The following is a 23,239-nucleotide window of genomic DNA, read 5'->3' on the forward strand; positions in this document are numbered from 1 at the left end:
GTCTCTATTCAAATACTGCCTTTTAAAGAAAGCCTCCTCCTATCACCTTATATAACTAACATGTTCCTACCCCACTCTGTCACACTATAGCCCACCCTAGTTTTTGTTTTTAACACCCAACTCCATATGACATATTTGCCTGTTGTCTGTCGTCCCCACTAGATTACAAGCTGTATGAGAGCAAGGGTCTTGTTCTGCTCATTGTTTTGTCTCTAATGCCTAGAACATGGCCTGGCCTATGATAAGTACATATCATTACCAAAACTAAAAAAATGAAAGAATGATTACACACAACTACATATTATTGTTAGGTTTACCTTCCAGAAGAGAGAGAAACGAAATTCTTCTCATATCAAAACTGAGAAATGTCAAGAAAAGAAAAATAATCAAAGAAGTAATAGAAAAATAACAGAGGGGAAAAGGCTTTTGCTATACACAGAGGCAGCAGAGAATAGTCTTAGAACTGTTTTAGAAATGGTAATGGGACAGGGCAGTGCCAGTAGAGAAGAACACTGTCAGATCAGATAGTTCTGTAGTGTGGGGATGAGGCAGTGTTGTCCTGTTGTTTTGCATTTTGGGATCTATAAGATCTATAACCTTTACAGTCTTAGTTATTTACTCTGAAAATACTTTGCTTACATTTTTAAGTAACTCTTACTATGAATATATCTAGCTATTAATGTAGCTCGTATCAGTTTATCCTGTCTTTTAATAGCTGAAAAAGTATTAATTATAAAATTTAAGCCTTTTAACAGATTATATTTGTTATTACCAGTTTAAAATTAGCCAAAGAAGATACAGTTCCTTTTTTTCTTTTCTGTTCTTTATAGGACAATATGTGCAACTAGTTAAAGTTACCAACACATCTTTAGTTTCTGAAGGCTTTGGCAGATTGAAAATCCTCTTATTAAAATGGCTCTGTGGTTTTCAGGTTAAGGTGACAGATTTTTGCTCTCTTGAAACACCAATGTAACTATAATAAAATTTTTTAAAGTATGAACATATCACAGAGAGGAAGAAAACAATAGGAATAACATTTTAAAAGCTAGAAAGTAGATGTAGAAAGTAGATGGAGAAGTGATAATGGATATAGTACAACCAAAAAAAGCTAAATTATTAGTTGGCAATGGGGAAATGAAAACCAACCTGATTTATACCACAGAATCCTCAAGGATCACGGAATTGGCAGTGCGAGGTATCTCCGGAGGAGGAAGAGTACACAAATGAAAAGTTTGTCTGAAATGTTTCTCTAAATCCTGTCTCCTGCTCTGTGCCAGTTGGTGGCTACCCCATCCCTACTCTGGCAGTAGACTGGAAATGTGTTCTCTGGAGAGGGGAAAAGCAAATATCTGAACTGGGGACACAGAAGGAAGAGGAGTGGGGTGGGGGATTGAGTGCCTGCTTACTGGACAGTGGAGCTCCCCAGCAGTCTCTTTTCATTTGGTTCCCAGAATGCTAGCAGCCAAACCTTCCCCTTAGGCGGGAATTGGAATTCTCTGAGGAATCTTACCAGACAAGAGGAGAGTCGCAAAGGAGTGCTATCAGGGGTTCCACCTAGATGGGAATACATGGGAATTCAAAAACAAGAAACCCATCTATATGCTCAAAGCTTTCAGACAGATTTTTAATCCCTGATTTAGTCTAGGGAGAGATGAATTATCTCTTGATGACTGGACATCAGAGGGAAAGTCTCTGCCAATGAGAGAGACCAAAGAGGAGGGAAAAGAACTAGGAGTAAACAAATAACCCCCCCACCAAAAGCCTATCAGATTCCTCAGAGATAAAAGAAGATACTGTGTCCATAAATCAAGAACTGATGTTTTATAAGGAAATTCAGGTAATAACAACAACAAAAGGTTAAATGTTGATATTTACAGTACACTAGAAATTACATCCTTTGCAATTATTTAAACTTTCAGATGTTGGGTTCCTCCTCCCCCTGTCTTCCACTATCATTTCACAAAGGACAGAACAAGGTAGACGTAGCTGACCAGTAAGTCCATAGACTGTTTAAATAGCTGCTTAATAATGTACTTTTGCAAAGCCCTCATTTCAAAATCATGCGTCTCCTGAATGCTGTTGAAAGTGATCTTTTCTGACTGCTTTCTAAAGCTTATTCTAAAATCACAGGGTATAAGCAGAGTAAGAGCATACTAACTCATTGTCTGAAGTGCTGGGGTCGCAGTCATTCATAAGATAAAACCTTTAATAATTAGGAGCATTGACTCATTAGGACTTCCAAATGTGTCACCTTTATCAGATAACAGAATACAAGCAGACAGTGGATGGGTGACATTTTTCCTATGTGGTTCTGTCTCTCTTCTCAGTCAAAGATGATTTTTGATTCCTAGGTTTACCTTAAGAGAGCAGAGCTATTCTAGTGCTTGATAATTATAGACTTACTCTTAAAAATCAGGATTCATACAGTATGTTTATCATCTTCTCACCTGACAGTCATTGATTAAGCCTAAGGGCTAGAATATTTTAAAGAATAATGTTACTAAAGAAATATCAGGAATGGTCAGTCTATCTTGACATTTCTTTGCAGGACTTCTCATTTCAGTCTAATATTTATGGTATAATTTTAAATTTAGCTTATTTACTAAATTTGCTAACTGTTAAATCAAGGGAGGCACATAGAAAAGATTGTGATCTGTTATTATACTCCCAAGAGTTTACATTTTGTATATAAGATTATTAAAAATAATTTGGGGATAAATCCTTAACAATTTAATAAAAAAAAATGAAGAGTATGCTTCCGTTTACTCATAAGTAAACCTAGCTAAAAGAAACAGAAGGATGAATTGTAGCTGACAAGATGGTGTATTAATGATTAAAAGTAATTCTAATTGATTGAAGAATATTTAATTATAGTAAGCATCATTTTCTGGTAGATAAAAACAGTGACTGAGAGAAGGATGCTGATAATCACCAAAAAATGCAAATTAAAAGAAGAACTATTTTTTACCTGCTGAAATTGGCAAAATGCCTAAATTCTGACAAGATTAAGTGTCGGTAAAGATTAGGGGAATTGCTCACTGGGTCACTCCTGATGCAGTCAGCCACCTTGAAGGCATTTTGGAAGTATTTGTTAAAATGGAAAATACCTGGTCTACCCCCAAGAAACACTAGCTTTTGTTCCAATAGATCTATATGGAAAGAGATGTATTATGGGAAGACATACAATAGTGAAAAATTGGAACGATAAATGTCCATCAGTAGAGGGCTGCATAAATAAAATATTGGCACATATCTGCAGGTAGAGTATATAGCAGAAATGAGCGATGTAGCTAGTATCCATGTCAGCTTTAAGATATAATGTCAAATGAGAAAGCAAACTGCAGCATGAGACCACTTAGGATTTTAAAAACAAAACACATTTTTTTTGGTCATGACTTTATATACATATTTATATGTGTGAAAGTGTTAAAGTAAGGATTAGAAGGCACTAGCCAAGCTCAGTAGTAGTTGTCTCCAGGAAGGAGAAAGGGGTTCAAGATGGGGACAGCTGTCAAGCTGAGAGAGACTTTAGCTTTACCTATATAAAATTCTCATTGTTTCTGTCTCTTAATTGAAAATACTCTACAGTTGTGTTTTAGTTTCATAATCTTTTTAGAAGTGTAAACTTAAAAAAAAAGACAGGAGGCAAATGTGCAAAAATTTTAACAGAGTTGATTATGGTAGAATATGAGTGATTTCTACATTAGTCTTTGGGTTGCAGTTTTTCTTAATTTCAAAATATAAGTTATTATAAGGAAACATAATCATTATAGAAAATTCAGAAAATATAATTAAGCACTAGTACTCCCCTGAGAAATAATTACCATTAATGTTTTGATGTGGAGTATTATGTATCTGTTTAGAATTCTGAATTTTAAAACTATACACAATGGTTTGTTGTTGTTTTAAATGTGGAATCGTACTGGATTTACCTTTTTTCACTTGTTCTTATTTTAAACGTCTTTACTAGTCAGTAAGTATTATGTTCTGACTCCACCTCTGCTATATGCTAGTAACTCACTCTCTCCCTCTTTTTTGTAGACCAACTATTTTCTGTGGTATTTTTTATATACAGTGATATATTTAGCAATTACATAGTACCTACTGTATGCCAGACATTGTTCTGTGTACTTTATACATACTGCCTCATTTAATCCTCAACAGCCCTGTGAGGTAGATCGTATTATCATCCCCATTTACTGATGGAGAAACTAGGGTTTAAAAGGTTAAGTCACTTGCCACAGGCACTTTGGCTCCAGAATGTGTTACCTTAACCTTTACACTATGCTGCTGCTTCAATGTACCTCAAGTGGACCCTTAATGCCACACAGCAATCATACTTTCAGTTCCCTGTTCCCCTCCCGCTGGCTCTGCCTCTCTCATAGATGCTATCATACTCCCTTTATCCTCCATCCTCCAAAAGTTCTCCAAATACAGTCAGCTGATAACCTTACTTGCCATTTCATTAAGAAAATTAGAAGTACCCACTGCAGTATCTACCTACATTCCTGCTCAGTTTTTCTGCCTAAGAGTGAAAGCCAGTCCTTCCATTTTGTGCACTAGATCCCATCCCCTTTCTCCTTCTCACTGACGTTTTTGATTAGATCTCTTCTGTTTATCATCAGATTTTCCTTTTTTACTGGATTTTCTCCCAGTTTATAACATCTTTCTTACCATGCACATTTGGAAGAATGCTGACAGTTGTTGAACCTAGGTAGAAGGCACAGAGTATTTATTGTACTGTTCTTTCAACTCTTCTCTGTGCTTAAAAATTTTCATAATAAAAAAAATATCCCCTTCTTTCCTTCAGAGTTAAAATATCTCAAAAGACTTGTTCATACTCACTGTCTTAATTTCTTTCTTCCCCTTCTATCTTGGACCCAACTCAGTCAGGATTTTGCTCAATACTTCACTGAAATCTCTCTTTTTAAGAATTTTTTTTATTGACTCACATTAAGCCTCATCTTTTTTTTTCCCCCTCAGTAGAGGTACTGGGGATTGAATCCAGGACCTCATGCATACTAAGCACGTGCTCTGCCACTGAACTAAACCTCTCATCCTCCTGAAATATCTCTTAATAAGATAGTTACCATGTTGCTAGACCCAGTGGTGAAATACTCAGCCCTCAATCTGTTTGACCCATCAGAAACATATGATGTAGTTGATCACATTCTCTTCATGTAACCTCTTCTTAATTCCTTGCTACTCAGACCACATTCTATCTGGGAGCCTTTTAGAAATGCTGAATTTTAGGTCCCACCCCAGATCTACTGAACTGAAGACTACATTTTAACGAAATCCCTGAATGATTTGTATGCATACTGAAGTTTGAGAAGCACTACTTTAAAGCATATTCTCCTGACTTTCATTCTACTTACTATCTGTTCCTTCTCAGCTAGTTCTTCTTCAGCTCCTTAACCTCTAAATATTGGAACGGTCCAGGGATTCCGTTCCCTTGGTGATCTCATCCAGGTTCATGACTTAAAATACAACTTAATTACCATTTCTGTGCCAGTCTCCAGCCAATTCATTTCCTCTGAATTCCAGACTGTCATATCTGTCTGCTCAACATCACTTGATTTTCTAACGGACAAATTTAATATATCTAACACTGAGGTCCTGATCCTTTTCCTCAAGCCTGCTCTTCTTATGTTCTTTCATCTCAGTATCTGGCAACTCTGTTCTTTCAGCTGCTTATGTCTAACATTTTGTACTTAATTTTTGACTCCTTTCTTTGTCTTATACCACACAACCAACTTATTAATCAACTCCTGTTTGATTTCTCTTTAAAGTATATCTAGAATCTTACAACTTCTTCAGTTTATTATCAATATTGCAGCCAGAGTGGTCCTCTCAAGACTTAGGTCAGATTATGTTTCTCCTCTGCTTCTTCAGTGTCTTCACATTTCACTCAGAAAGGAAACGAAAGTCCTTACAGTGAGCCTTTCTCAATGTGACCACCACCAGAACCGTCCCTCCCCCCACTGCCTATTTTACTACCTCTCAACTCATTCACCACTCTTCTCCCTCTTGCTCTTTCCGTTCCATGCTGGTTTGCCTTCTTTGCCATTCTTTAAACATGAGAAGCACACAGTTGCCTTAAGACTCTGCCCTTGCTAGTCCCCTGCCTGCTGTGTTCTTATCCCATGAAGGCATGACTCTCCCTCCCCTCCTTTGAATCTTTACTCAAAATGTCCTTTGAAGAGAGGCCCTCCCTTCCTGGCCTAAAAGTACACCCCTTGTAACTCATCAATTTCTGTTTCCCACCTATAGAATACTACATATTCTACTGATACGTCTTTTTAATTTTCTGTCTTCTAAACTAAAATGTAAACCACTTGAGGGTAAGGATTTTCTGCTTGATCTCCAAGATTTAGAATAGTTGTTGCTTAGCACATAGTGAGCTTTCAGTAAATTTGTGTTAAATAAGTGAAAGAAAGAATCTATAAAGGTAAATATTATTATCTCCGTTTTACAGGATAAGAATCGAAAGCTTAGAGACATTATGTCATGTACCCAAGGTCATATGGCTAGTAAGTGACTTAGCTGAAATTCGGACCTAAATCTATATGCTCAAAACCCATGCTCTTTCCAATCTGCCTCTCTGGTCATGTCACGTAGAGCCTCTGGGCTCTGGTTTTCCCATCACTGTAAGTGTATTACTGCCTTTTTGCTTGCCTCACAGAGAAACAGAAAGGTTATAAAACCAAATGGTGAAAAACTATTCTGAAAACTTGAAAATGCTGTACATGTACAAGAGGGTGATAGTAATTCATTTTTTTCTTATAGAAGTTTTACAATTTTTTAGTTCTAGGTCTTCTGTCCACCTCAGATTGATTTTTGTGTCTGGTATGAAGTAAAGGTTGAAGTTTTTTTTCCTTATATGGATATCCAGCAAGATAACTCAAAGTGGGAAAGGGTAGTCATTTCAAACAATATTGCTGGAACAATAATTTTTCTTTCTTTCTTTCTTTCTTTCTTTCTTTCTTTCTTTCTTTCTTTCTTTCTTTCTTTCTTTCTTTTCTTTTCTTTTCTTTTCTTTTCTTTTTTTCTTTCTTTCTTTCTTTCTTTCTTTCTTTCTTTCTTTCTTTCTTTCTTTCTTTCTTTCTTTCTTTCTTTCTTCCTTCCTTCCTTCCTTCCTTCCTTCCTTCCTTCCTTTCTTTCTTCCTTTCTTTCTTCCTTTCTTTCCTTTATTTCCTTTCTTTTCTTTCTTTTCTTTCTTTCTCCTTCCTTCCTTCCTTCCTTTTTTTGAGGGGAGTAATTAGATTTATTTATTTATTTATCTATATTTGATGGAGGTATTGGGGGTTGAACCCAGGAACTCACGTGTGCAAAGCACACACTCTACCACTGAGCAATACCCTCCCCCCGGAACAATAATTTCTTGAAATGACTGTCCTTTCCCATGTTGAGTTATCTTGCTCATATAAATAAAAAGAAGCATGATATTTGATTTATGTATTTTAGCATATGAATGTTTAAAATGAAGTTAAAAAAAGAAAATAGCATGGTTTTTGCTATTCCATCAATATCATGATATTCCTTGCTTACAATACATTCTCGTTTATTCTCTTCAGGCCAGTGTTGCACTTACGAAACTAGAATGAAAGTATTTTCCAAGGATTATTTTCCTTTCTAAAGCAGGTCTGAACTAGAAAACAGTTACTTGAAAATGCTATACATGTACAAGTACTGTGTATCATTTCCAAATTGATGTTTAGACTCTGTAGGTCCAGTGCAGTCCCATCAGAATCTCAGCAGCCTTATTTGTCGAAGTTCACAATTTGATTCTAAAACGCATGTGGAGATGCTACCAAGACAGTTTTCAAAAAGAATAGTTGTAGGACTTTTACTGTGAGATTTCAAAACTTTCCACAATGCCACAGTGATCAAGACAGTGTGATATTGGCATAAGGACAGACATGTGCATCAACACAATTGAAAAGAAAGCCTAGAAATAGATCCATTATGTCTATGGTCAGTTGACTTTTTTTTTTTTTTTTCAGTTTTATTTATTTACTTATTTTTTGACGAAGATACCAAGGCAATTCATGGGGGAAAGATAGTCTTTTCAACAAATTTTGCTGCAGCAACTGGATATCCAAATAGAATGGATAAACAAATAAACAACCCTTTCTGGACATAGGACATAAATATTAATTCAAAATGGATCAAAGACTAAGACTAAAATCTGAAAATCTAAAACTTCTAGAAGAAACAGGAGAAAATCTTTGTAGCCTAATGACAGGCAAAGATTTCTTAGGACACAAAAATTAAGGATGATAAAAAAATTCATAAATTGGATTTCATCAAAATTTTAAACTTTTCACTTTTCAAAAGACATTGTTAGGAAAATGAAAAGACAAGCCACAGTCTTGAAAATGTTTGCAAGATACGTTATATGATAAAAGACATGTATCCAAATCATACAAAGAACTCTTACAACTCAGTAAGTACTAAAGCAAACTACCCAGTGAAAAAATAGGCAAAAGATTGAAATGCTTTATTAAAGAAGATATAAGAATGACAAATAAGCACATGCAGAGACATTCAACATATTAGACATTAAAGAAAGGCAGATTAAAACTACAAGACATTACACACACCTGCTAGAATGCTTATACTCAAAACCAACACAACCAAGGTTAGCAAGGATGCAGAGCAACTAGAACTCTTATACACTGATGGTAAGGATCTTAAAACGGTACAACCACTTTGGCAGTTTCTTTTAAAATTAAAATTACCGTGTGAGCAATTCTAATCCTACCTATTTCCCCAAAAGAAATGAAAATATAATTCGACAACAAAAACTTGTATGTGAATGTTTATAGTGTCTTGTTTATAATTGCCCAGAAAAGAAAAAAAAAAAACCCAGAACGACCCAAATGTGTAGCAGGTAACTGGATAAGTTGTGGTATATCCATACAATCTAGTACTGCATGCAGCCAGTGTGTGAATCTGAGAATCAATATGCTGAGCAAAAGAAGCCATATAATTTTGTTTATATGAAATTCTGGAAAAGGCAAAACTAATCACTAGTGATAGCATTATCAATGGTTGTCTGAGCTAGAGGGGGGTGTTAATAATTGCAGAAATGTACGAAGAAACTTTTGGGGGTGGTGGATATTCTTCATCTTGATTGTGGCTCGTCTTTAGACAAGCGTGTGTGTGCATATATATATTTGTCCAAAAAAATCTTTAAACTATACATAAAGATTGGGTGCATTTTGTGTTGTATAAAAGTTATAGTTCTCAATAAATTTTCTTTTTTAAAAACAAAGAGAAACTGAAAAGTCTTAAGTAAAAATAGAATTTAGGCCACTATGGAGCACAACTGAAAAATATTTGAACTCCACTTACTAGGGATTTTAATTATCCTAAAGTGATAAATGATTACTAACTACACAGGAGTAGCAGAATGTCATTCCCTTCCATCTTCCTCACTTTCCACATTGTGATTATGAGGGGGACTGTAGGGCCTCAAAGTAGAAAGAAGACTGTAATTTGAAACTGTATTTGGATAAAATAACACCTTGTCACCATTATCACGCCATTCCAATCAACTGCTAAATTCTCTATTGGTGTCTGAGAAGAGATTCAGCTTGCTGCATGAAGTCTGATGAATTTTTTTGAAGTTGTGTAGTATTAGGTGAAAGAGGACTGAAATGCTAATGTCTGCATAGGCCAGTTGTTTGGTTTTAGAAATAGTTAAAAATATGAGAAAATAGCAGCAAACTTCTAAGTGAGACACTTGTAAATAGACTAGTAAATTGGGCAAATGGTGTAGGCATAGTATTTGAATTTCAGCAAGGTATTTGAACAATACCTCTCATTCTTGAGGGTAAGGTGGAGATATGTAACATACATGGAGAATTTAACGAGGTTCGTAACTTTGATGATCATACCTGAAGCTCTTAAGCTAGAAGGAGATTTTTGTCCTCATTCCTCTCTTGAATATGACTAGCATATTCACAGATAACTTAGATGAGAACAAAATTAGCATGCTAATCTTTTAAAACTTTTTTTTTAGTGATAACTGAAATTTTAAAAAGCTGAAATTTTGGGCCATGTCTACAAAATATGAAATCTTATCTAAGTCCAAAACAGAGAAGTATACAAATGTAGGATGGGTGAAATGTTTTATAGGAGCAATGCAAAACAACAACTCTCTAAGGTTAAAGTTCAACATAGTTTTAATAACAATCAGGGTGACTATGGCTGCAATAATAATCACAACAATGACTGATTAAATAAATATTTTTCCCACCATAAGGAAGATGAAGATGAGTTTGGGTTTTGTTTTTGTTTTTGAGATTTCACATGTAACTGTTATCATACAGTATTTGTCTTTCTCTGACTTACTTCATTTAGCATAATGCCCTCAGGATCTATCCGTGTTGTTGCAAATGGCAAGATTGCCTTCTTTTTTATGCCTGAATAATATTCCTGTGTGTGTCACATTTTCTTTGTCCATTCATGGACACTTAGGTTGTTTCCATTTCTTGACTATTGTGAATAATACTGCAGTGAACATGAGGGTACAGATACCTCTTTGAGATCCTGATTTAAATTTTTTTGGATATATACCCAGAAGTGGCTTTGCTAGATCATGTGGTAATTTTGTTTTTAATTTGAGGGGGAACTTCCACTCTTTTTTCCATAGCAGCTGTACCACTTTATGTTCCTACCAACAGTACTAGGGTTACCTTTTCTCTATCCCTCACCAACACTTGATACTTCCTGTTTTTTTTGATAATAATAACCATTCTAACAGGTGTGAAGTGATATCTCATTGTGGTTTTGATTTACATTTCCCTGGTGATTAGGGATGTTGAACACTTTTTCATGTACCTGTTGGCCATCTGTATGTCTTCTTTGGGAAAATGTCCTTTTTTTTAATTAGATTGTTTGGGTTTTTTGCTATTGAGTTGTATAAGTTCTTTATATTTCTTGGATAACCCCCTATCAGATATATGATTTGCAGATACTTTCTTCAGTTGGTAGGTTGCCTTTTCATTTTGTTGGTGGTTTCCTTTGCTGTGCAGAAGCTTTTTAGTTTGATATAGTCCTGCTTGTTTTTGCTTTTGTTGCCCTTGCTTTTGGTGTCAGACCCAAAGTGATCATCAAGACCAACGTCAAGAAGCTTTTACCACCTAGGATTTCTTCTAGGAGTTTTATGGTTTGAGCTCTTATATTCAAGAGGAGGGTGAAGGTGAGAATCTCTAGTTTGTGTTGATCAGATCAAATCTAGAACACTGTATTTATTTTGAGGACGTCATATTACGATCTAAAAAAGAATGTTCAAAAGCTGAATGTTGGCTAAGACTTCAGAAGAATCTGTAGCTTAGAAAACAAATTTTACTAGATAGTTTCCCAGCTTTAAGGTTAAATGATACTATAGGTGGAGACTTTTTCTTCAAGGGAGGAGACTCCTAAACATACCTGTCAAGAGAATATGATAATCATTTAGTTTGTAACGTGTTTTTTTTCTTCCCTACTACATTTATAAACTTTCAAGGTTCTCCTTAACATCTTAGAAAGGTAAGAAGGAGGTCCAATTTTGTCATCCTACATACTGGATAGACTTTTGTAACTTCTGAGCAAAATAAATTTATTCTTATTCCCTTCCCTACCCTCAACCAGTTATGTGGTTTTTGGTATCTTCCACTGTAACTGGTTGGTGCTTAGGAAGTGATGGTTTAGTGGCAACCTATGTAGAATTATTTAAGGTAGTAATTACTCTGGAATATTATATGATGTAGGGATTGGTGTGTGATGCTCATCCCGTTTTTTCCAGCTGGGGAATTTAAGCCCATTTTTTTCCAACCTTCCATTATATAGACCTGGATTTTGCTCTTTTGCTGCTTTTGTTATAGAGGTGTTACAGAAAGAGAGTTATTAAATGAGGTGTAAGTTAGGAAAGCAGTTTGTAAAAAAAAGAAAGGATTACACAAGGATAAGTTGGTGTTATTTCAAGTTGCAATGATATGCAGCTTTGCTTATAATAGGTTTATGCTGTCCATTTTCTACTACGGTTTTATCACTAGCTCAGCAGTTATATTTATATCTTGTTAATTATCTACTACTTTCCTGGTCAGAAATTTTCTCTCCTCAACCCTCTAGTTACATTTCTGTCTACCTTATTCTTGCTACATTTCTTTGTATCAAATTTATTGAACAGGTTGACACTATCCATCAAGACTACCTTTATCTTCCTATCTTGTAACTTCATCATGCCTCCATATTTTCATATGTTCTACTCATTTGTTGTTATTGTCGTTTTTAATTTCAAAGGAGACAACCCCTTTTTAAGACCAACAGCTTTTCTATGCACTAAATACCAGATCTCTTGACTGAAGCACCGAGTTCCACCACCAACACCATCACCATTTATCCCCTTTTCTTCCTAACAAGGATAAGGTCTCCCCATCTTGGAAAGGCTTTTGATTGAGACTGGTTTTTCTCCATCTGTTTTTACCTTTCTATATCATGGCAGAACTTTTTAAGCAAATAAGGCCAATAACTGACATCATGTTTTCTTTCAATGGAAGAGTGATGATGTGATGTAGTAAATCAACCCTGGGCCTAAAAAAGTCATGGCAACCAGATAATTTCAGATAGTAATAAATACTATGAAGGAAATAAACAGTATCATTTAAGAGAATAATTAGAGGAGGAGTTACTTTGTATAAACAGTAATTTTAAATGAAAATTTTGACAAAAAGTATTTCAGAATTTGATCTCTGACAAAATATAATTGAAGATGAGAAAGCATACATATTAAACTTACTTATTTGCAAATCTTTCATTTTTAACAGTGTTTATGATGTAGTTTTGATTATACTATTTGGATTTTAAGGTCTCATTTTAAGGCAGAATTTGTTTCCTCATGACCATTGTCAAATTTCAGAAGTCTCTTCTATGTTCTCTCCAGTATTAAATGAAGAAAAATAACCTTGACTAGAACATTATATGCATCTTACTGTGGTTGATTCGACAGATATGTGTTGAATACTTATCACATGTTAGGCACTGTACCAGGCACTGGGAACAAGCAGAAATAAACTGGACACAGCCCTTTCCCTCAATAAACTCACCCAAGGTAGTTTTTATGGGTAACATGATTTAAACTTACCACTTTAAAATAGATTCACTGTGGCCATTGCATAGAAAGTTAGCTCTTTGCTAGTTTTAAGAAGGTACGTTAAGAATATATAGTACTTTTTTAAATGGTTTTAATTTATCAAACTTTCATATATTCAAGTGGAGTTTATATTCTAAATAGAAAGTGAGCATAGGCAAGTGAAAAAAAATAACTTGAATCTAAGTTGTTAAAATAATTACTATATAACTGAACAGGGAAAGATCACTTTCAGTTGAGTTAGTCATGGGAAAGCTTTACTCAGGAGTTAGAATGTATGTATTCAATCTAAAAGAATAAGTATGATTAGGTGGAGAATGGAATGAAAGCTAATTTGGTGTGGGAGGGGGAGCACTGATCACAGAGGTGGGATTAAATAGCAAGATATATTTAAGGGGCATGGATAAATAGGCTTGACTGGAGTGAAAGGTTTGTATTGGTAAACAGTGAAAGATAAAGCAAAGTTTTAATAGAAAAACTTTTGGCTGTGCCATATTAGTAATATATTCCTAAAATCCTAAATTCACTTGCAGTCTGTTTTATTATTTCTTATGTACAGTTTGCAGTTGTATCATAAGTCTTTATTACAACTCTAAATATGTTCTATAGATATTGAGGCCAGAGTCTTTAGCCCTACTCAGGTTAAAATGATGTTTTGTTTTTCAGTTACTTACACGCCAAGTCAATCATCCACAGAGACCTCAAGAGTAATAGTATCCTTCTGAATTTGTCTGCGAAGTTTGAAACCATCCTGACCTTTTCTCCTGCATTTTGTCTTCACATTATGTAAAAACAGTTTTCAAGCTATGTTCAATAATACACTGTAAAGGGAATTAATAAATGGGTTTGCCCCAAAGTATAGTAGTACAGGGTACTACAACCTGCTTTTGGTTTTTGAATGATTGAGCATTACAAAAAAAAATCTGTCAAATCTTTATGATAGTAGGACTCTTTGATTGCTTATGTTCTATAAGTATGATAAAATGCATAGTTTTGAAACTACTAGTTTATTTCAGTGCTCTGACCTTGCTCAGAGGTAACTGAAGGCTCTAAGTTACATAACAATGAGATGAGGAAAATAAAATTTTTCTTCTTCTTCCATAAACCCAGATTAAGATTCCGTCTGCCAGTTGCCTTCATTCCAGTGAAGAGCCTTCACAGCTTTCCCAGCAGTGCCAGGAGGCTATTTGAGCGTACATTGTTAAAATCTAATGGGAAAGTTTCAATGTCTCCTGTAAACTTGGAAAGCATCTCACCTCATTCTATCACATTTCAGGCATCAGAAATCTTAAAGGCAGGTCATATCGTCCAAATAGAACTAATTATTTTGAAAACATATTTATTAACTGTCAGAGGAAATGTGAAATACTATACTTTTAAAAAGAATATCATAATACAGAATTGTAGAAATTAGATCTCTTACCTAAAATTTTCATCATGATTGCTTTGATAGGAAAATGAGAACTATTGCTTTCCTTTACTTACTACACCTCAGATATTTTTCTTCATGAAGACCTCACAGTAAAAATAGGTGACTTTGGTCTAGCCACAGTGAAATCTCGATGGAGTGGGTCCCATCAGTTTGAACAATTGTCTGGATCCATTTTGTGGATGGTAAGAATTGAGGCTGTTTCTCCATTAATTAAATTTTTGGACTGACATAAAGTCACTGAAGATTTCAACTATAGTATATTCATAGTTCTCAGTATTTACAAAAATCAATGTTGATCTTTATATGTAAATAGGTTTTAACTTTTTATCTTTAAGACGAATACTATGAAACCGGTTTCAGTGTATTTCAAACAAAAAGTGTGTATTTTACAAACACTTTAAATTTTATTCAGAATTGCCTCTAAAATATTTTGTGTTCAAAATGTTCTGTGTACCCTCTTTCAATAAAAAACAAATATGCAGTGGAAGCAGGTGTGATCTGCAGCCATTATTAAGGTTTTACTAAAAGAACTGCTCCTTTTAAGAGAGACACTGTTTACAGTCTTATTTAAGCCTAAATTGGAAAGTTACTTCCTTTAGACTAGAAAGAACCGTATAATTATGGGCAGCTGGAAGAGGGAAGAAAAAGAAAAATGAGAGGTAGATTTTTAACACTGTCAGCCTTGTGCTGCCATGTATAGATAGCTCTTTCTTTCTCTTTCTTTATTCCTATTTCTGCTTTGTGGAAAAGAAGAAAGAAATTATAAAAGAAGGGAACTAAAACTGTGCAGTTACTTTCAATAGGCTATGACAAGGGCAGTCATAGGAATCATTTTCTTAAGCCAGAAGTTCTCAGAAGGGTCCTTAAGACCCTTTCAGAGGTCCCCAAGGTCATCCTGTGTGAGACTAGATTTTTCTTCATATTCTTCAACACATTACGACATAGTGAATGCATAAACAAATGTGATTAACTGGCTGCTGTTAAACCAGTCAAAAAGAATTGCAGTACTGTTCTCATTAAACTTTGTTTTTGAAAATATAGTTACTTCTCATTAAGTATGGGAGATCTGTATTAACATCTGATGGTTGTTTTATTATTTAAACAAATTAATAAATATTTTAACAGTTTTTGAGTCAAGTTTTAGTATGATAAATATCCATAGGTATAATCCACATAAATGGATGCTCCTTGGAGGATCTTCCATAATTTTTAAGACTGAAAGATTCCTGAGACCAAAAAGTTTGAGAGCCACTGCTCTAAGCTGAATACAGGATATCTCAAAATTATTAGTGCAGTTTTAGACTCTAAATAACTGAATCTGCACTGTGACTTTGGGACATCCTCATGGAAATAGAAAAGTTGCAAGGTGTTCTAAAGCCACATTTGCCTAAATTCCCTGAACTTATGTAGCAGTCTCAAGAAGGGAATTCCAGGATAGGATTCTGAATTATTCAAGATAAGCCTAGGGTAAAATTTGGCTATGATCTCTTGTGATAGTAACTGTCATTACAGTGAGTGGCAAGGTGGAGGGAAGGGCACTGGACTTGGAGTCAGGAGGTCTGTACTCTGATACTCTGACTCTTACTTAACCTGCACATTTCTTAACCTCCTTCAAGTCTTTCCATCTTTAACATTAGGTTGGACTAGTAGATTTCTAATGTCTTTTCTGTTTCTAAGATTTAGTAATTAGAGCTAACTAGATTTTTTCTTTTTTATATGTTTAACTGTTTTAATGAATAATTATAAATACAAAGCTAATTAATGTAATCTGAATCTCATCTGAGATTAGTGTGGGAAAATCAGAAACAAATATGGAACATCCATAGACTAGAAGAAAACAGTTTGGTCAAAACAAAGGTTATGTAATTCCCCAAATTATTTACAATAGTATTCTCAGTCTTCTTTCATTTACATACTAGGGAAGAAAAAACCTTTATGAAAAATTTTTACAGATTACTAAATTGAGAATCAATCATGCATTTCTTGTAAATAGATCACATACAACTTTTCATCAAACCATCTATTAACAACAGTGAGGTAAAATTAAATTTTAAAAAGACAGTTCAACTGTCCATCACAGAAACTGTATTCTGGCTTTGAGAATTATGTGTGTATCATAACCAGCCTCTCAGTATATTGGCTTGTTCATTACATCACAGTTGTATGTGGTTTATTTTGTATTGTATTGCTAAAAGCAATTATCAGTAAAATGTATGACAAAAGCAAATAGGTAACAACCTTCTCCTTCCCCCCACCGCTATCCTTTCACTCTCCTCTGGATCTCCCACACATCTTCCATCAGTGCTTCTCAATCTTGGTTGGACATTAATGTCATCTGGGGAGCTATAAAAACTAGCAATGCTTGAATCCCATCCCATCTCTAATGTCATATTATTGGGCTAGAATGTAGTCTGGATACTGAGAGATTAAAGGCTGCACAGGTGATTCTTTTGCAGGTGAGGCTGAATACCATTATTGCCTGCCTTGTGAGATAGTCTGTCCTGCCTTACCCTGAACAATAACCAGAAATCTTGTCCCAGGTCTTTCATCCTTTTTTGCAATTAGTCCTGGTTCTGGTATCAAAGTAGTGTTTTCACAAGCTTTTTATTAATACCCTTGCAGTTTCTCTGATTTCTTCCAAATGAAACAGTACAGAAGATGCAAGGTGAAAGAACCTCCTGTAAGCTGATATTTAAACAGTCATCTATTGTATCAATGTAAACAGCCAATAAGAAATCTAGTAGTAGAATACAGTGACTGAAATGTGTAAAAATGTGGCAGATATGATTAGATCTGTATCTTTGCCAAAGCAGCAGCAGCCACAGGATTCTTTATACCATCTTCTACTAAATCTACCTACTGTCTGTTGGTTTTGTTAATTAAGGATCCATGGCATGTTTATACTGCTTTTGGCGGCAGGAGAGGGGTTTGACTTTATCGTGGTTTATCAGTCTTGAAATTTTACCATTATTGTCTAGGGTGCCCTCACATAAGGAGAATCATTTATACTAATGGGAAAACTTGAATCTAAGGCACACATAGTGGTTGTGCTGCTTCCAAACATCTCATAACCAGAGGTCTAGTATTACTTTCCTGAGTCAGGAATAGAAAGTGGAAATTCATTCTTGATAGGGTAAGTCCTGGGAAGAATTTAAATGTCAACGATGGTGTTTTATGCAGAAAGAGAACAGCTGGTAAAATTATAAAATCTTTTTTTCATTATAAAATCTTAATAATGTATATGGAATCTCAGCTAATAGTGCCTTTCTCAGTTTACAGATCATTTTTTTCTTTATCTTTCATAATTAGTTGTATTCCTTTGTCCATTAGTAAGAGAATTGAGTACATATTAGGTAAGTTATTTAATGATATAAAAGCATTATTCCGGAAACTACACTAGTTTGGTTTTCAGTCTTTACTCATTTGAAGAATAAACAAGAATATTTTTCTCTTCATGTTCTACCAGGCACCAGAAGTAATCAGAATGCAAGATAAAAACCCATATAGCTTTCAATCAGATGTGTATGCATTTGGGATTGTTCTGTATGAATTGATGACTGGACAGTTACCTTATTCAAACATCAACAACAGAGACCAGGTAAATATTTACCATCTCCTGGGGTTCATTTTACTATTTGTAGAAAGGCTCCAGTTCATTGTAGAAGACAAGCATTAGGTCCTGGGTAAGCTTGAAGGACAGATCTCTTATTTTTGTTAACCAGCTTTAGAAAACTTTTGTGTCCTTTGGCAGTAACAGCAGCACATGAGGCCTTTCCTTGAAACATCATGCTTAAGTGTTATAATGGAGTGAAGCTCCTGATCTTCTGAGTAGAAACTAGAGATATGACAGTGGATATGCCTCATGTCTCTTGACCATGGCAGTTAGAAGAATGAGTTCTGCTACTCTAGCATCTGTCCTTGTTCCTTTTACTCTCTCATAGATTGTCCTACCTGAGCAAGTAGTCATCTGTGAACTTCTTTATAGCAAATCCTTTTAAAATTATAAAGTTTTCTCCATATTTTTAAAATCTTTGAACTAGGCAAATGGAGGGACTTACTGTGCTTTCATTTTTTATGATGAGCATTCTAGTAGGAGGGAATTTTTTACTTCTCTCTTCCTGAGTTCCTATTCTCTGTTCCTTATCTTCCATAGTATTGACACAGCCTCGTGCAGCTCTGCATCTTCTCTACCCTAGCCACATTAAATTCACTTAGGCTTTTTAACACTGGCCAAGAAAAATAAGTTGTCTTTACTGAAATTACCTGTATACCTTAACATTTGAAAAGTGTGTGTGTGTGTGTGTGTGTGTGTATGTCTGGAGAGAGATTTGATTGTAGCAGTTACACTGTTAGTATATTGGAAAACAACAGTTGACCATATAAACTGCAGTTAAATAGTGTTTATACATCATACTGTGATTTACATGTGAATCACCTGGATTACTTGTTAAAAAAGGGTGATGCTAGAGCAGATTCTGATTCAGTGGGGTGGGGTCCAAGCACGTGCATTTTTAATAAGCTTGCCAGGTGTTTCTAAACATAACACAGTTGAGAATCACCATTGTAAAGAATCTTTTCAAAGTGTGACTGTTTTATGTGTTTCATCATAACCTCCCAACCCAATGACATGATAATTTCTGTATATAAATGTATTACTCCATTTAATAGTGTGTTGGTCAACAGGTCAACTTTCAGTCTTTTTATTGATAGCTCTGAGTAGCTTTCTAAGAACTTAAAACTATTATGTGATATCAGAGAAGTAATCTGAGTTGTCATGTACTTTGTATATGCTTACTGAATCACTGTGTGGCCCGCAACAGTGGTCTTGATTCTCTATTTCAAGAACTTTTTAAAAGACAACATTTCTACCTCAGTCAACACAAAACTTAATTTTTTTTAGTTGCTGTTTGGTCTTTCTAATACTCACAGCGTTAGAATGTTGAATCTTAGCTTTAAGTGTTCAGAACAAATCTTAAGACCTGGCTTCTGATGATCTGTTTTAAGCCTCTGTGAAACTTAGATTCCAGATGAGCCAAAATGGTAGCTAAAGAACATGATTGGAACATTGTGCGTATTACTGTACTTATGACATATTCTAGATCACTGAGTTAACTGATTTGATGATGGCCATTTGGAGCAAGATTATTTCTAATTGGCCAGCTTCACGTACTCTGTCTTTTATAGTCTTATTAACTCAACCATATAGCATAATACCCTGTGCTGTGTTCACTTTCCTAATGCATGTTATTTTTCTAGGGTAATTATGAGGTAATTTTAGTTTAGTTTTAGTTGATTTATCATGGAGGCTTCAAATAATAAAAATTTATGAACCTAAGATCTGGATGAAATCCATTTGTTAGTGAATAAGCTTATTTTAATAATGAAATTATATTACTGGAATAAGTAATATTATCTCCAAAACAGGGAAAAAGCATCCCAGAGTTCTGCACTCATCCACTTCTTGGCATTTTAGGTGCTTTGTCCTCCATGGGAGTATAATAAATGAAAAGCAAGGGCTTACTCTCCATGAGAGAAGTAAGTGAGTGACCAACAGAAGGGTAAGGCCTTTACTAGTTAATTCTTTCTGGTAGTGTAGTTAGAGCTTTCTGGAATTTGCCCATCTGAAACCAAGTATTTGATGAAGAAAAGGGAGATAAGATAAAAGAATGTTATATTCTTCCCATTGCTTCATTACCTTCTAGTCTACTTTCTTCAAGTGGCTCTTTGCATGGAACTCCCTTTTTTGAATCAGTAGCTCTAATGATACTCAATGAAATAATCCCAAGTATTGTTCCATCCATCCCCTTGATTTGATTTTTCTTTCTCTTTCTCTCATACTTTGGTTCCCATGGCTCTCAGATTGGACTTCTGTTTGAAATCTAGAAATATTCTTTTTTTTTATCACGGGAGATGGGACTACTGCTTCTTTACTGTGTAATACAGAACCATTTCCCTACATGCTCACCCCTGTTGTCTCAGGTGGCAGGTTTTGCCTCTTAATTTCAAAGCAGGACTCTGGTAAAGCAGAGTGATGTAATGACAGACCTTGAACTCGTGAATGACCTGCGTGACCCGATCACTGTACCTCTCTAGGTGGTTTTTTTTTTTTTTTTCTATTATTAAAAATAAGAGATTGGACTAAAGAATTCCTTACAGATTCTTTAAAGCAATTTCCTTAACTCCTTGAGGGATGGCCATCCCTATGTTACTTTGCAGAGTAGCATGCCTTTTTACTTCACTTAACCTACTGCCAGAAGTCTGAGAAATTGCTTTGTCATTTTCCCCCCTCTTTATCACTGTGTTTTTCTCTCTAATCACTCTGTTCTTCCCTCTTTCAGTGCAGCTTCTCTACTAAATTGGGATTAATGTGCTCATTTAAGCTAGGTATGTTGACTCTCTGCCCTCGTGGCTTTCTTTTCTTGGAGCAGAAGTGCTGTGTCAAAGAAAATAACAGATAACATTTATTATTTCACATAAATTCCAGTTACTATTGCTCTATAACCACCTAAAACGTAGTGCCTTAAACAAATTGTAAATCTGCAGTTTGGGCTTCTCTCAGTGTGTTTATCTCTGTTTCACATGGTATTGTTTATGGTAGGTTCACTAGATATTAAAGGATCTACTTCCAAAGTGGCTCATTTCATATACCTGACAAGGTGGTGTAAGCTGTCAACTGGGAGCTCAGTCATGACCAAGGGCCAGGGGCCTCAATGCTTCTTGACATGGGTCTGTCTATCCATGAGGACTTCTTCACAGGAAGCTTGGTGGCTGGATTCTAAGCACAAGATCTCAAGGGACAGGACATGATAATAAGTACCAGTGTCTTATCAACATGCAAATTATTTTAATAAAAAATGCTTAATACCTACTATTTGCAAAGCACTATGGGATATAGAGGGATACAAAGATGAATAAAAGACAGGCTATGCTCTCAGTAGAGTTTACAGTTGTGTTGAGGCAGTGCAGAGGGTGATGTTGAGGAAGAGCAGACATGTGCTCCAGCAATACAGAGGAGTGAATGAAGGGGTGGGGATGCCAGGAGGGCTGAGTGTGGATTGAGAATGAAAATAACCAGTCCCAGAATTTCAGACTTGAGCTATTGATTTTATAGTGTCAGTGCAACTTGAATTTTCTATCCATGAATTACATCCAGGAAAGACCTTCCCTTTAAGTTTAAATAATTGCAAGGAATATAATTTCCAGTGTATCATATTAACATTTCCAAAAAAGCCATTATATTCTTCTTTTAAATGTACTCCATAAAATCTAAAAGCCATACTGATTTCGTACCTATCATCATCATTTGTTTAAAAAATACAAAACCTCTTCATTAAGTTTTGGAAGTCTTACATGGCTCTTTTTCTCTTTTTTAACTGTTTGTATTCTGTTTCCTCCACAGAGTTTTTTTCTATGTAACGTATTTTTTCTAATGTAACATATTTTTATGCTTTAAGCCTTTTATTGATAGCTCGTTTTATGTCTGAAACAAAAAATACATATTTAAATTTAGAATTAAAAAAATTTTTCTGGTGACTTTAGGCACTGAATGTTATTTTTCAAATTCTGAATTATGCTATTAATCATTGTTAATATATATGATGAAAATGGCAAAAATTTTTGATATATACAAACATAGGTAAAATTTTATTGGAAATGTTTATCTTAATGAACAACATGGCTCTTTTGTTTTCTCTTCATTCATATATTTGTGGATAAATATGACTTTTGCTAGAATAAACTGGGACTTAGCATCAGTCCTTTTTCTTGTTTTATTTTTAAGAAGTAAGTGCTGAGAAGTATTGTTGAAATAAATAAGAAGAGGGAAGAGTCCGGAGTTTCATTATAACCATATGCAGAGTTCAGCAGTCCCCAAGACCACTCTCAGGTTCAGTAATTCATTATCTTATGAAACTCACTGAACACTGTTAATACAACTATGGTTTGTTTACAGCAAAAGAATACAGATTAAAATCAGCCAAGAGAAGAAGCACATAGGGTAGAATCCGGGAGAGTTTCACATGTGGAGGTTCCACTTGTCCTCTTCCGATGGAATTGTGCACAGCGCTGAATTCTCCTGGCAGCAATGTGTGACAATGTGCAGGAGTATTGCCAACCAGGGAAACTCACAGGAGCCTTGGAGTCCAGAGTTATTAATGGGGCTCAGTCACATGGATACAGTTGACTACCTCTGTTGCTGACCTTCGTTTTCAGCCCCTACAGGGGTCAGGCTGATACCACATAACTCAAAGCTCCTTCTATAAATCACATTGATAGCACAGACTGTCTGGTATGGCCTAAGGCCCCTAGATAAACAAAGACACTCTTATCAGGCAGGGCATTCTGAGGGCTTAGGGATTAACTCCCAGGAGTCAAAGGCAAAGGCCAACCCTCTCTTTGGGCAAGATTAATTCTCTGCCGTACACCATATCACTCAGTCACTTGAATTCATTTCTGTAATGTAACAAAGATTACACAATAACTTGTCCTTAAAAATTATTTTAATAATCAGGTGACAATTCAATTAATTCTGCTGAAAGCAAAGAATTGGAAACCAGCTGTCTTACAAAGGGACTTGTTACCCATTCATTAGAACCCAGTTAGACACTAATATTTGGAAGTGTCCCTTTGGTACTACCAGCAGTTTTATACCCTGGAGCAGTGTGTGC

General features: G+C 35.2%; 1 protein-coding gene across 3 annotated transcripts in view; it reads left to right on the forward strand.

Moving 5' to 3' along the window:
• The window catches only part of BRAF (B-Raf proto-oncogene, serine/threonine kinase), a 140,410-nt gene that overhangs the window by 106,549 nt on the left and 10,622 nt on the right, over positions 1–23,239 (forward strand). For all 3 annotated transcript variants that reach the window (XM_031455495.2, XM_064487290.1, XM_031455493.2), the window contains 3 exons: positions 13,808–13,854; positions 14,637–14,755; positions 18,040–18,171. In XM_031455495.2, coding sequence (XP_031311355.1) covers positions 13,808–13,854; positions 14,637–14,755; positions 18,040–18,171 — 298 coding nt within the window. The remainder of the gene's footprint in view (positions 1–13,807; positions 13,855–14,636; positions 14,756–18,039; positions 18,172–23,239) is intronic.

The sequence above is a fragment of the Camelus dromedarius genome, chromosome 7 (genome assembly GCF_036321535.1).
Source record: "Camelus dromedarius isolate mCamDro1 chromosome 7, mCamDro1.pat, whole genome shotgun sequence".
NCBI lineage: Eukaryota > Metazoa > Chordata > Mammalia > Artiodactyla > Camelidae > Camelus > Camelus dromedarius.